Below are 14,712 nucleotides of genomic sequence, written 5' to 3'. Positions count from 1 at the left end.
TATAGGTTGAGATGTAATATTTCTGAGACAGGCTGTATAACAGGAACGATGTCCTGTATCAATCCAGAATGATTGATGAATATAAAGTTTGTCAAATCCAAGTGAGTGTGTTGTAACGCCTATTTTAAGTTCAAGTTGATGTACTCCCATGGCAATTAAGTCTACGTGACAGTTCTATTTTATACCAGTGAAGTGCATTTTGTGATAGCCGACCTCATGAACAAAAACATTCTGATTTAGTTTTTTGCTATTTGCTTTACGTCGCACCGACACAGATGTCTTATCAGATGTAAGACTTTTCAGGCGTTTGCTCTATTAACCAGCGTTTCGTCTTAGGTCTGACACTAGACTCGTCAGAGTGGGATGTGTCAGACCCTACCCACTGACGCTCGGCTCGGCGTTCCTTCCCACTTTAGAAGATAAAGAGTGCATAGATCGTCCATGACCTATTCTCAGCCTACATTGCTCTCAGCTTGTTCAGAATTCGGATAACTCTGATTCCCAGTGTGCTAGGATGGTTCAGCATGGCTGAGAACAAATATCTTTAGCAGGTACATTCATAAGTCTTGGAGGTAAAAGTACCACATCTTTTGCACTTCATCCGCAAGTTCATTTCCCGCAATCTCACGCGAAAGTGCCAACATCACTTATCCTGAATCTGCTGTACCAGTGGGTGTTGCGGGAAACAGGTATCAATAGATTGCAGAGAACTTAATGAGACGGTACACACGAGAAAACGGTTTCTTTTGTCACCCAGTGCAAACTTCAGAGCTTCCAAGATGGCAAAAAGCTCTGCAGTATACATGCTACATACAACAGGAAGCGAGATCTTCATGCTTACATTATTGGTGACGGAACCCACATTTTCTCTGATCTTAGAACTATCTGTGAAAGCATATCTTGTGACTGGATAATGGTGAATGAAGTCCTGGAAATAATTCTGATGAACAGACGCATCCATGTTCACCCTGGGTCCACGGAGTAGATCTAGCTGTACATCAGGTTGTGGAACTAACCATGGAGGTACCTCACTAAAAGTATGCTCAAGACAACCACCGACAGCCACATCTAACTCACGACACAAGCTAACAATTTAAATCCCGATCGGCCATGTGGCATTCAGCTGGTCTTGGTACCTCTGATGGTATTGCGTACTAAAGATGCACTGATAGCTTGGAAGTAGCAGCATTCCACGAATTTTGACAGCGTACGTGAGGACTATCTGCTCCTTTCTTATTCATAAAGATGGGACTCCCATTTCAGCAAGTAGGCTGGGAATGGAGCTAGTATGGAAAGCTCCCATTGGAAACCTAACTCCACTATGATGAACACTGTCTGAAAGGTTCAGCGTAGATCTTGATGCTGAACCATACGCTGCACTACAATAGTCTATTTGGGAGAGGACCACTGCCATGTAGAAACACAGCAGCAATGCACGGTTATCCCCCCCACGAAGTACTACTGAAAAACTTGAGCATGTTAAGTCTCTTCACTCCGGCAACCTTCAGCTGATGGATGTGGAGTTGCCAAGTTAGTGTGTTATCAAAACGGAGACCCAGGAATCTGCAGGTGTCTACCACTGGTAAGACACTGTTTTGCAAGTGGAGCTCTGATTCAGGATGCACAAACTGACATTGACAGAAGTCCTAGTTGGGGAAGTCTTTCCCCCTGCCCTGGTCAAAAATTCCTGGAAAGAGCCCTTCACAGGCAATGTCAGAATTAACACACTTTTTGATGTTCTACGTGACACTGAAACTCAAGTTTCCTTACCTATTACAGTCGAAACTGGTTAAGACGTCCCTCTCTAGCGCATTTCCCTGGTTATTACACCATTATTCTAAAGTCTGAAGATGTGTCCTATTAAACACATGCTAAAGAAACCTTGATAGCACATTTACGTCACTCTTTAGTACATTCGTAACTCCCACCATAAGAAATTTAAATTAGCGGTCCCAGCCACGTTGCGTGCAGGACAGGCTGGCGACAACTGGCCTGGGTGAGGATTTGGTAGAGAACTTAATTTCACGGCGCCGCAGTGCGGTTGCATGTCGGCCTACAGCTGCAGGGAGCGGCAGTCCCAAGCCAGTCTTATTATCTTTGCGTCTGACGTGTTGGTGCTTAATTTTATATTCATGAGGGCGCTTTCAGACGGCATGGGTTCGACCTGTTTACGCGCTTAGCTGCCGATCCGCCTAGGCCTAAATTAACAAATGATTGTTCAAACAGAATCTTTCAGATGATGGGTAAGCAGAAAGTAACCGCGCGGGAGAAATGTTTCAGCGGGCAGCCCATGGTGAGCTGCGGTCCCACGCCCACAGTTACTTGTTACTGGACGTCAGATTTTATGCATCATACACAGTGGATCGGTTGTGCTTGTGACATCAGTACTGCGATCTGTATCAGAGCTCAATAGTATACCTATAAGGAAGTAGAAATGGATTTAGGTCATAAACAATAATAGGTTCACTCTCATCCATTTGACATATTTATTTCTCATTTGCAATACAAAAGTTATGCACGTGTTTATTTCTCTTCCTGTGTGATTTATAGTGGTGGTTATGGAACCCGAAATAGACAATGAAAACTTAATAACTTCAATGTCAGAAATACCAGTGGTTGCAAGGGACTATTCTCATTTTTTCCGTATTGAAAATCTATTAAAAGGAGAATAATGAAACTTAGTCTTCCACCTATTCGGTACTTAACAAGCAATGCAAAATTAGGACCTCATCCTTATTGCATTGCCTAATTATTAAAACATGGTACACGTTTCGTTCATTTTCTGAACATCTTCAGCCATAATGTCTTTACAAGGTTGATTGGTAACATTGATCTAGAATTTTTATATATGATTTGTCGTTAACAAACTTATTAATAACAATCTTTAAGAAACCTTATTAAATATTAATCTTTTATATATTACATTGTATAATTAAGATATATGATATGACAATTTGAGTTTGAAATTAAAACTTAATTTAATATTAAAAAATGCAATGTCTATTACTTGGTCTAGGTATAACTACATTTACAATCTATTAAAACTGCTAATTGTCTTAAAAATTTTATTATTTGAACATAAAAAACATTTTGTTAAAATCTGGCATAAACTTTTTCACATGTTGTACCATTTAAAAATGAAACTATGATACACTCTCAAAACAAATGAGAGTAGGCATAATTATTATTTTGTTCATCCATAAAACGTCAGAATAAGGTTAGGGGCAAACATAATGACAGCGATAATATTTTAAACTTTCTATATAACTTCGACCAAAGAGTAAAATTTACTAAGAAGGAAGAAAATAACCAATCGTTAAACTTTATAGATATTAAAATAACATGAACAGAAAATAAATTTGACTTTCAAATTTATAGAAAGCCATCTTACTTATCATCTTACCTATCAAAAAAGATTCCCTACATCCAAAATCACAGAAACAAGCCGCTTTCTTTAGTCTGATATAAAGAGCCTTTAAAATGCCACTCACTGATAATAGTTTAAAGAAGGAACTTAAATTCATAAAAGACTTAGCATCTGTTAACGGCTATAAAATTAATTTTGTCAATAAAATAATTAATAGAGTGAAATTGAAACTGGCCACTAACCTTATTCCAATCAAAACTACAAAACCAAAGTTTGCAACATTTACATTCACTAATCCAACAGTACATCAAATCACGAATCTGATTAAAAAACGACAAATTAAGATTTCATTTAATTCACAAAATACAAATAGATATTTTTTTTTTCAACCATAATATTATAAATTCACACAATAACCAATACCAATAACAATGTTCAGGAATCTATAAGCTCACTTGCTCTGAATGCGGATTTTCTTACATTGGCCAAACTGGCAGAAGTTTTATAACTAGATACCCAGAACATGTAAATGCTGCTAAACATAATAAATATTCTGCTATGAATAATCATATGCAAGAAAAAGGACACCATTTTACTACTACAGAAAGAGATTTTAAAATAATCAGAAAGATCAAAAAAGGAAAATTGATGAATGAACTGGAGAACATATTTATCCACTTAGACAAACACTTCAACAGAGATTAAAACTTGAATGACGAAATAGAAATCAAAAATCCTTTAACTGAACAAATCCCGGAGTTAATACAAACATTCAAACTCGACAGAACTAAATTTTCAAGCATTTTAATTCCGGAAAATATGAAGAGTCAATCCACAAGAACAAACATCCCCTCCTACACTACTTCTGAACATTCCCCACCACGAACCATGCCATTCGTTAAGACGCCGCCCTCTGCTACTTTTCCTCCCAACGCACCGCAATTACGTAGCCACATATACAACACGAGGAGTGCTAGTAGAATGACAGGCAGTCGTCAACCAGCTGAGAGCACTATCAGAAACGTAGGCAGGAGTAGAAGGGGTAAGTGTTGATCCTTCAACGTTAGGTTCCGATATTACATAATTTAGCATATTCTTACGTAAATTTCCCTGTTACAGATATGTTAACAAGCTCACTTACATAGCTTGGAAGAAATCACTACTCATCTATCAACAAAGTTTGAGTGTACCCATTTGAGCTAGGCCCTGCTTACGCACACAAGATTGTCAAATACTGGATAAGACAACAGCAAAAGTGATTTCAACAAGTTCTAATGTTAAAAATTTTAAAGAGTTGCAATATCATAACCTATAACAAATAACGGCGCATCGGGTCAGACGTTTTGTAGATGAACAAAATAATAATTATGCCTAATCTCATTTGTTTTGAGAGTGTATCATAGTTTCATTTCTAAATGGTACAACATGTGAAAAAGTTACTGCCAGATTTTAACAAAAAAAGTTTTAATGTTCAAACAACAAAAATTTTAAGACAATTGGCAGTTTTAATAGATTGTAAATGTAGTCATACCTAGACTGACTAATAGACATTGCATTTTTGAATATTAAAATAAGTTTTAATTTCAAACTCAACGAACTGTCATATCATATATCTTAATTATACGACAAAATATATAAAAGATTTATATTTAATAAGGTTTCTTAAAGATTGTTATTAATAATATCATATATATAAATTCTAGATCAATGTTACCGATCAACCTTGTAAAGAGGCTGAAGATGTTCAGAAAATGAACGAGACATGTCATTAATGTCATTAATCAATAATAATTAAAAAACATTATTTGAGAGAATCTGATGATGACCTTTCAGGAACGGAGCATGTACTGTTATTAATTAAATGTTTTCTTTTTCAGAAATGGAAGGAGAATGAAGGATGTAAATTGAAAGACTCTCTAGACTTCACAAACCTAATCATAAGTTATGAATTTTATTATGGACCATAATGACAATTGATGACTATCAAAGGGTAGGAAGGGTCCACCTATTCAATACTATTAGTTTGTATATTGTCTTATACACTGACTGACAGAGCAAATGCAACACCAAGAAGGAGTGGTCAGAACTTTATGCCAATTGCAGGGTAGACTGATGTCACTGAGGTATGCTCATGATGTGAAATGCGCCGCTGTGCTGCGCACGTAGCGAACGATAAATGGGACACGGCGTTGGCGAATGGCCCACTTCGTACCGTGATTTCTCAGCCGACAGTCATTGTAGAACGTGTTGTCGTGTGCCACAGGACACGTGTATAGCTAAGAATGCCAGGCCGCCGTCAACGGAGGCATTTCCAGCAGACAGACGACTTTACGAGGGGTATGGTGATCGGGCTGAGAAGGGCAGGTTGGTCGCTTCGTCAAATCGCAGCCGATACCCACAGGGATGTGTCCACGGTGCAGCGCCTGTGGCGAAGATGGTTGGCGCAGGGACATGTGGCACGTGCGAGGGGTCCAGGCGCGGCACGTGCGAGGGGTCCAGGCGCAGCCCGAGTGATGTCAGCACGCGAGGATCGGCGCCAAGCGGTGGCAGCCCCGCACGCCACGTCAACCGCCATTCTTCAGCGTGTGCAAGACACCCTGGCTGTTCCAATATCAACCAGAACAATTTCCCGTTGATTGGTTGAAGGAGGCCTGCACTCCCGGCGTCCGGGACTCCACCATTGACTCCACAGCATAGACATGCACGCCTGGCATGGTGCCGGGCTAGAGCGACTTGGATGAGGGAATGGCGGAACGTCGTGTTCTCCGATGAGTCACGCTTCTCTTCTGTCAGTGATAGTCAACGCAGACGAATGTGGCGTCGGCGTGGAGAAAGGTCAAATCCGACAGTAACTGTGGAGCGCCCTACCGCTAGACAGCGCGGCATCATGGTTTGGGGCGCTATTGCGTATGATTCCACGTCACCTCTAGTGCGTATTCAAGGCACATTAAATGCCCACCGCTACGTGCAGCATGTGCTGCGGCCGGTGGCACTCCCGTACCTTCAGGGGCTGCCCAATGCTCTGTTTCAGCAGGATAATGCCCGCCCACACACTGCTTGCATCTCCCAACAGGCTCTACGAGATGTACAGATGCTTCCGTGGCCAGCGTACTCTCCAGATCTCTCACCAATCGAACACGTGTGGGATCTCATTGGACGCTGTTTGCAAACTCTGCCCCAGCCTCGTACGGACGACCAACTGTGGCAAATGGTTGACAGAGAATGGAGAACCATCCCTCAAGACACCATCCGCACTCTTATTGACCCTGTACCTCGACGTGTTTCTGCGTGCATCGCCGCTCGCGGTGGTCCTACATCCTACTGAGTCGATGCCGTGCTCATTGTGTAACCTGCATATCGGTTTGAAATAAACATCAATTATTCATCCGTGCCGTCTCTGTTTTTTCCCCAACTTTCATCCCTTTCGAACCACTCCTCCTTGGTGTTGCATTGTCACTGTCAGTCAGTGTAAAACTGGGACTAGTTTTAACCCCATATATATTGGGTCATCTTCAGCCACGCTCCAATTGGAAGACATAAGAATACATATAACCTATAATGATATAAACACTGATATGACACAATTTATAGTCTTAATTTAAACCATTGATAAGTCTGAAACCATCGATGAAGTCCGAATAACATATCCACACTTTAAACTAAATAACGCATCAAGAATGTTGTGGTTGATGGCGAATTGTTTTGTCATTTCTACAGCAGCCATTGTTTTTGAGTTGATCTGGGAGTTGGTATCCTTTTCTGTGTAGATGAGCAACTTGATTGATATTTATGTTTGTTCAATAGTAATATGGGTCAAGACTTATGTAGCTTTAAGGGGAATGTTTGTACTGATGTGTGATGTAGTGATCTATTGTTTAATTTATTTGGAGATGAATGTCCCTATGTTGTTCGTAAGTTACATGCACTATTCAAAGTACGAACGTTCCCCTTAAGTCTTGACCCATATTACTATTGAACAAACATAAATAGCAATCAAGTTGCTCGTCTACACAGAAAAGGATACCAACTCCCAGATCAACTTAAAAACAATGGCTGCTGTAGAAATGACAAAACAATTCGCCATCAACCACAACATTCTTGATGCGTTATTTAGTTTAAAGTGTGGATATGTTATTCGGACTTCATCGATGGTTTCAGACTTATCAGTGGTTTAAATTAAGACTATAAATTGTGTCATATCAGTGTTTATATCATTATAGGTTATACGTATTCTTATGTCTTCCAATTGGAGTGTGGCTGAAGATGACCCAATATATATAGGGTCGAAACTAGTCCCAGTTTTATAAAACAATACACAAACTAATAGTATTGAATAGGTGGACCCTTCCTACCCTTTGATAGTTCACAAACCTAAAATGAATGGGGTCAAAAAACAACAAGAGTTGACCATGAAAAGTCAGATAGGAAAGATAAAAGTATGGAGCTTGGTACATGTTAGTGCAAGTTACCTACCAGAGTGGCACAGCCACGGGAGATGCAAAAGGGACTAAAGCTCTGATACTTTCCTCTCTTTTGACAAAGGACTACTTTGTTCTGCAGATGATAATGGCAAGAAAGTTATTTTTGCTTTAACTCTTTATAGTTTTCAAACAAGCACTACTAACATAGGAATACAGCTATCTGTCCAGGAAACACTTTCTTGTCTTTCATATAAATACTCCTGTTGGTTACCATAAACCAGTTCTCTCGCATAGTGATATCAACCATAATGTCCGGCTCCATGGCTAAATGGTTAGCGTGCTGGCCTTTGGTCACAGGGGTCCAGGGTTCAATTCCCGGCAGGGTCGGGAATTTTAACCATCATTGTTTAATTTTGCTGGCATGGGGACTGGGTGTATGTATTGTCTTCATCATCATTTCATCCTCATCATGACGCGCAGGTTGCCTACGGGAGTCAAATCAAAAGACCTGCACCTGGCGAGCCGAACACTTTCTCGGACCGGCACTAAAAGCCATACGCCATTTCATATCATCGACCATAATTTTAAGAAGTTGGCAATACCATTTGGTGGCAATATGTGATCCTGTCGCCTCTCAGCATACAACAAAGCTTAGTATAACCACTGACATTGTCAAGTGCATGCTATATCTGTTTGAGACTTTAAATGTGTGGCCCTAAAAACAGAAGTTTTCAGGGAAATAAATTTAACTGTTCATGAAGTGATCAAAGAATTGCAGCATAGAGTTCCTCGTCGAGTCAAATTCCACCTGTTTTTTACAATTTAGAATTATGTTAATTTTTTATTTGAAATATTTAATAAAGAACTTTGTATCTTGTATAAGAATAGCAATAATATATAGCTTGAACAACATTGACTCTAAAACATCAGGTATCATGAACATATATTTATTCCATCTCCTCATAGTGAACACTTTTTTATTGCATAAGGTTTTTTTACAGTTAAGACATCTTATCATTAAAGCCCTCCCCAGATAAAAATCCCACCTGTGCTACTGACATACTCATACCCTTTAAGTACTGTACATGTACATACAGGCTGTAGTTGCTATATTCATATATATATATATATTTACCTTGAAAGATGTAGTCAATAAATCTTTAACTTGACGGTGAGGAGTGTCGTAATGCAGGTTGGGCAATAACTTGCCCATTTCCATGCAGAGAATAGTCTTTGAGATTGAGGACATTAGGGAAGAAGGTTCAGAATGGCCGAGGTTGGATTTCACTGAGCCAATTGGTAGTGGCTTTGTTCGCCCAGGACCAAAGACTCTTCCCAAAGCAGTTACTTCCTCAGGATCACCAACCTAAAAGAATAAACAACAAAGACATGTCTCTCAATGTATGCAATAGATAACCAAAAAGTAATAATCAGATTGTAATTGTAACATTTTATGGCCAACATAGGGCCACATCAGTCAATTTAAAAAAATTTAAAAAGCAGCATTTCTATGCTTCCAATATTTCTTCATCCCCTTACAGCTCTACTCACACCCTTTAAATAGTAATAGTAGCAGTAATAATAATAATAATAATAATAATAATAATAATAATAATAATAATAATAATCCCCACTAACCCCATGGCACTACAGCCCTTGAAGGGCCTTGGCTTACCAAGCGACCACTGCTCAGCCCGAAGGCCTGCACATTACAAGGTGTCATGTGGTCAGCACGATGAATCCTCTTGGCCATTATTCTTGGCTTTCTAGACCAGGGCTGCTATCTCACTGTCAGATAGCTCCTCAATTCTAACCACGTAGGCTGAGTAAACCTCGAACCAGCCCTCAGATCCAGGTAAAAATCCCTGACCTGGCCGGGAATCGAACCCGGGGCATTCGGGTAAGAGGCAGGTATGCTACCCCTACACCATGGGGCCAGTAATAATAATAATAATAATAATAATAATAATAATAATAATAATAATAATAATAATAATAATAATAATCATAATAATAATAATAATAATAATAATAATAATAATAATAATAATAATAATAATAATAATAATAATACACTTATCATCATACCTGCCAACTTTTAGGATTCAAAAATAGGTTAATTCTCGGATTTCATTCTGTATATTGCGCCAGGGTCTCGATGAAAATAGAACATAAAAGACATCCATATCTACAGTTACAAGGGGAATTGACCATTAAATTTAAAATCTTATCCTAAGAAAAAAGTGGTTACAAGAAAATGTAACAAGCACGGAACAAAATGCATAATAGTTTCCTTTATTTGTAACATGAACATTCAAAATTCAATTTTATAGGTATCTCTGAACACATGGGTATAACGTGTTATGTTTTGTGGCCATAATGTGAAGAGAAAATAACAGAAACTGTCACCACAACTCTCTGAAACACATTCAACTCATTAAAATTATGAACTAATAATGAATACAAATGCACTGAAATACGTGAAACTACCACAAACAAAACAGATAAATATGTCTCATACATTAACATGTAATTGCAATTCGACAGGGGGAAAAGCACAGAACAGAAAACAAAACATACACACACATGTGGCCTACAACTAAATGAAAATACACACAGAAACTATGTTAACAGCGCACGAACCACACAATAAGAAACTCAAACTATCATCCCGATTATCGCTAGCCTTTAAAGATAAAAATTTCATAATGTTCCGTATTGAAATGTATCACAATGAAAATTGAATTAATAAATAAGGTAGTTCAACCTATTCAATATAAATAAATATGAAATGTAGTATTACATTCCTATTTAATAACAAGCGGTACCGGTTTCGACCCTTATCTGGGTCATCATCAGCCGCATAAAATGAAAAAACAATGCATAGGTACATAAGAAATTAAAGAGTGAGTTTTTCACAAAAAATAGTTGAAGAGACAAAATATGTTAATGGAGATTGGCACTGTGCAATTTTAAAACGTAAAATCTAGAAGAAGTAGAAAGTCAGTCACTTATAAGAAGTAAGGTGCGATCTTCTGAATAGTAGCACAACACACGCAAATTTCAGCACTGTCTTATAATGTTTACAAGAAGAGATGAAAAGTTAAATAAGCCAGCAAATAAGGTGTGAAGACACAATATAATTTAATGAACGTGAATTCCCAAAATTGTTTAGAAGTCGAAGACGAGTCGCTTGATTGTAGTGAATTGCTAGCTCCTGAAGATCAGCGCAACACACTCAATGTCCGGCACTGTGCTTTCAAATGCCGACGGGCATACACACATTTTCACAACCGAAACAATTACAGACTAGTTCATCAAGCTATTCACCGAGTTCCGTTGCCCGTTGGCATTTGAAAGCACAGTGCCGGACATTGAGTGTGTTGTGCTGATCTTCAGGAGCTAGCAATTCACTACAATCAAGCGACTCGTCTTCGACTTCTAAACAATTTTGGGACTTCACATTCGTTAAATTATATTGTGTCTTCGCACCTTATTTGCTGGCTTATTTAACTTTTCATCTCTTCTTGTAAACATTATAAGACAGTGCTGAAATTTGCGTGTGTTGTGCTACTATTCAGAAGATCGCACCTTACTTCTTATAAGTGACTGACTTTCTACTTCTTCTAGATTTTACGTTTTAAATTTGCACAGTGCCAATCTCCAATAACACATTTTGCCTCTTCAACTATTTTTGTGAAAAACTCACTCTTTAATTTCTTATTTACCTATGCATTGTTTTTTCATTTTATGCAGCTGATGATGGCCCAGATTAGGGTCGAAACCGGTACCGCTTGTTATTAAATAGGAATGTAATACTACATTTCATATTTATTTGTATTGAATAGGTTGAACTACCTTATTTATTAATTCAATTTTCATTATCGCTACCCTCTCGCTCGTAGGACGACTGCCATCCTGAATTCCCAGCGGTAAAACACACACGATGCTGTAGTCAGTGGGAAATACAATACACGAAGGTGATGGAGGATACACTCGCCAAACAAAGCATCAATTAAGTACGCTTGAAAATATGGTTGCGTAAATTACACAAGCATACAATAATTTATCCTAGGGGAAGAGTATTGACCGTACTGGAGGTTATATTGTTCAAAAACAGGAAGATGAGTTAAAAAACTGAAACTTTCCAGGTAAATCGGAAGGGTTGGAAGGTATGCATCATTTTGGCTCTTATTACGATGGATTTGCCACTCCCAAAGGCATTTTAGAGTTACTGCCCGCCGAAGCTTGTAGGCCGCTCCTAACATGGAGAACAGGCCCTTTTGTAGTCGCTCCTCTGGAGTACAGACGCTACAGTTGATATGGAGTTTCAGTGGCATTTCCTCCACTGAGCGCCCATTTCCCTTCTATAAGGACTCCTCCACCCTTAGCCGTTGGTCCTTATAGTGGGTCAGGCTATTTACCGCTGCCCAACACTTGGTGTGGAGACACTGACTGTATGGTTTACTCCACTACCATAGCAGATTAACTGGCCAGACACCAATATTTACATTGCATCAAATGATGGAAAGGTATTGGGAATATGGAAAGGACATGGTAGTATCATTTCCAGATATTGAAAAGGCATATGACAGTGTCCCAAGGAATTTGGTATGAAGCACAGATTGGGAATGAAACAATGCAGATGGTAATAGCATTGTATCAAAATTGCGAAAGCTGTGTTAGAACCAAAGTGGGTCAAACTGAATGGTTCAGAGTTGAGATAGGCTTAAGACATGGAAGTGTATTGTCTCTCTTTCTCTTCATTACCATCATGGATAGAATTCTACATAATATCAAGGGGAAGATGATGGGTGACCAAGTAAAGTCTATGCTCTTTGCTGTTGACACTGTAGTTTGGGGAGATAATGAAGAGGAAGTACAGACACAAGTTAATTTATGGAATGAGGAGATAAGAAATTTCAGAATGAAGATTAGTACTGGTAACAGGTAACAGAAAATCCAGGGGAGTGATAAAAATGGGAAATGAACCTCTTGAAGTAGCAAAATTTTTTAAATATTTGGGCACCGTGATGTTACAAGATGGAAATTTGGATGGAGAAATTAATTTAAGAATACAGAAGTCTGCAAGTTTCTACTAGTGTGTGAGAAAATGTATGGAACAAAGATGTGCCAATGAAGTGCAAGAAGGTTTTATACTCATCCTATTATAAACCTATACTGACCTATGCTTCAGCAGCCTGGACATTGACTAAGCAGAACTAAAGTAAGATACAAGCAGCTGAAATGAGGTTCTTGAGGAGCATACGGTGAAAGACAAGATGAGATAGAATACATCATCATCATCATCATCATCATCATCATCATCATCATCATTTCCCACCTCCAGTTTCCCGGGTGTGGTGTACAAGCGCTCGCCATCTCCTTCTGTCTTCATACATCTTCTGATCAAGTACATCCTCCCATTTGTATCCTCTCTCCTCCACATCTGATCTTACAGTCTCTATCCAACGTTTTCTTGGTCTACCCTGTGGTCTTCTTCCTACGAGATGAAGGTCGAAATATTTTCTGGCAGGTCTTTCCCTGTTCATTCTCATTACATGCCCATACCACTGAAGTCTGCGTTTCTTTATGACACTGATAACAGGAACCTAAATACCAGCTACTTTCCTATTCACTTCATTTCTGATCTTCTCCTTTCTGGTTGTTTGGTTCATGATTCTAATGAATCTCATTTCAGTTGCTTGGATTCTACTGAAGTCTTTGTTTAGTAGGGTACATGTCTCTAAACCATACGTGAGGATTGGTACGCAGTAAGTGTGGTACATGATTGTTTTCACTTTCTGTGGTATTTTGCAGTCCCAGAGGAGATTCCTGACTTGACTGTAGAAGTTCGATGCTTTCTGTGTCCTGCTGAGTATTTCCTACCTAACAGTGTTGTCTTTCGATATTGTGCTTCCGAGGTACTTGAAGTGGGAAGCTGATTCGATTTTTGCTCCTTCCAGAAATATATTTGAGGTTGTTCCTTCCCTGTTGATGGTCATTTCCACTGTCTTTGTTTTGCTCATCTTCAGTCCAAAATTTTTGAATGTGTTGTTCCATTCATTAAGTTTTTTCTGAACTTCAGCTTCTGTCTCTCCCCATAAAAGCACATCATCAGCAAATACCAGAGCGTTTGGTTCACTGTCCATTTTCTTGATAGATTTGATGACCTTGTACATTACTATTACGACGAGATAGAATACAAAAGGAGGAAATAAGGAGAAGCATGGGAGTGTGTAAACTTCAAGAAAAGATTGATATAGCAAAGCTAAAATGGTTTGGACACATGATGAGAATACCAGGAGAGGGAAACCAAAGAGAACATTCATGGATACAGAGACTGAAGAGAGGCCAAAGAGACGGCCTAGAATGAGATGGAGGAGCTCTGTTGTGGATTGTATTGCAAATAGAGGAGTCGATAGCAATAAAGTACTAGAAGAGGAATGGTGGAAAGATCGTGTAAGGTGGAGTGCTTTGGTACACTACCGTACCCAGAGAGAATATGGAAAAGGGGATGGATGAAGAAGAGAGAATAATAATAATAATGTACCGTTTTCATCGTCCTGATATCGGAATAAAGGTTGTCATACGACATAAGTTTGCCATGCACGGTAATGAGATCGCAAAGATTACGTAATTGGGCCATACGTCAGAAAGGAATGCATATATTAAGTAAAATAGGCCGTGATTTTGGAGTGTATATATTATACGAACGTATATAATCAAGAAGGCCATGCACGTGACGGCAAAGATGTTTATTTGATGAATTAAATATGCCTAGATCACGGACTGAGACGGAAAATTATAAAGGATCCATGCGGCCGTGATAAAATAATAGAAGGTTTTTAAAATTGTTCAAAAAGAAGAAGTAGCTGAACAATAAAAAAATCTATTACGCAAAACGACATAAATTTATCCACG

General features: G+C 38.8%; 1 protein-coding gene across 2 annotated transcripts in view; it reads right to left on the bottom strand.

Annotated features, from left to right (window-relative positions):
* LOC136883437 (fatty acid synthase) overlaps positions 1–14,712 on the bottom strand; it is an 844,467-nt gene that overhangs the window by 589,285 nt on the left and 240,470 nt on the right. For both annotated transcript variants that reach the window (XM_068229660.1, XM_068229661.1), the window contains one exon: positions 8,924–9,154. In XM_068229660.1, the coding sequence (XP_068085761.1) occupies positions 8,924–9,154 (231 nt within the window). The remainder of the gene's footprint in view (positions 1–8,923; positions 9,155–14,712) is intronic.

The sequence above is a fragment of the Anabrus simplex genome, chromosome 11 (assembly GCF_040414725.1).
Source record: "Anabrus simplex isolate iqAnaSimp1 chromosome 11, ASM4041472v1, whole genome shotgun sequence".
In the NCBI taxonomy this organism is placed as follows: domain Eukaryota; kingdom Metazoa; phylum Arthropoda; class Insecta; order Orthoptera; family Tettigoniidae; genus Anabrus; species Anabrus simplex.
The sequence above is the reverse complement of the archived record's forward strand: the minus strand, read 5'-3'. Positions and strand labels throughout refer to the sequence as shown.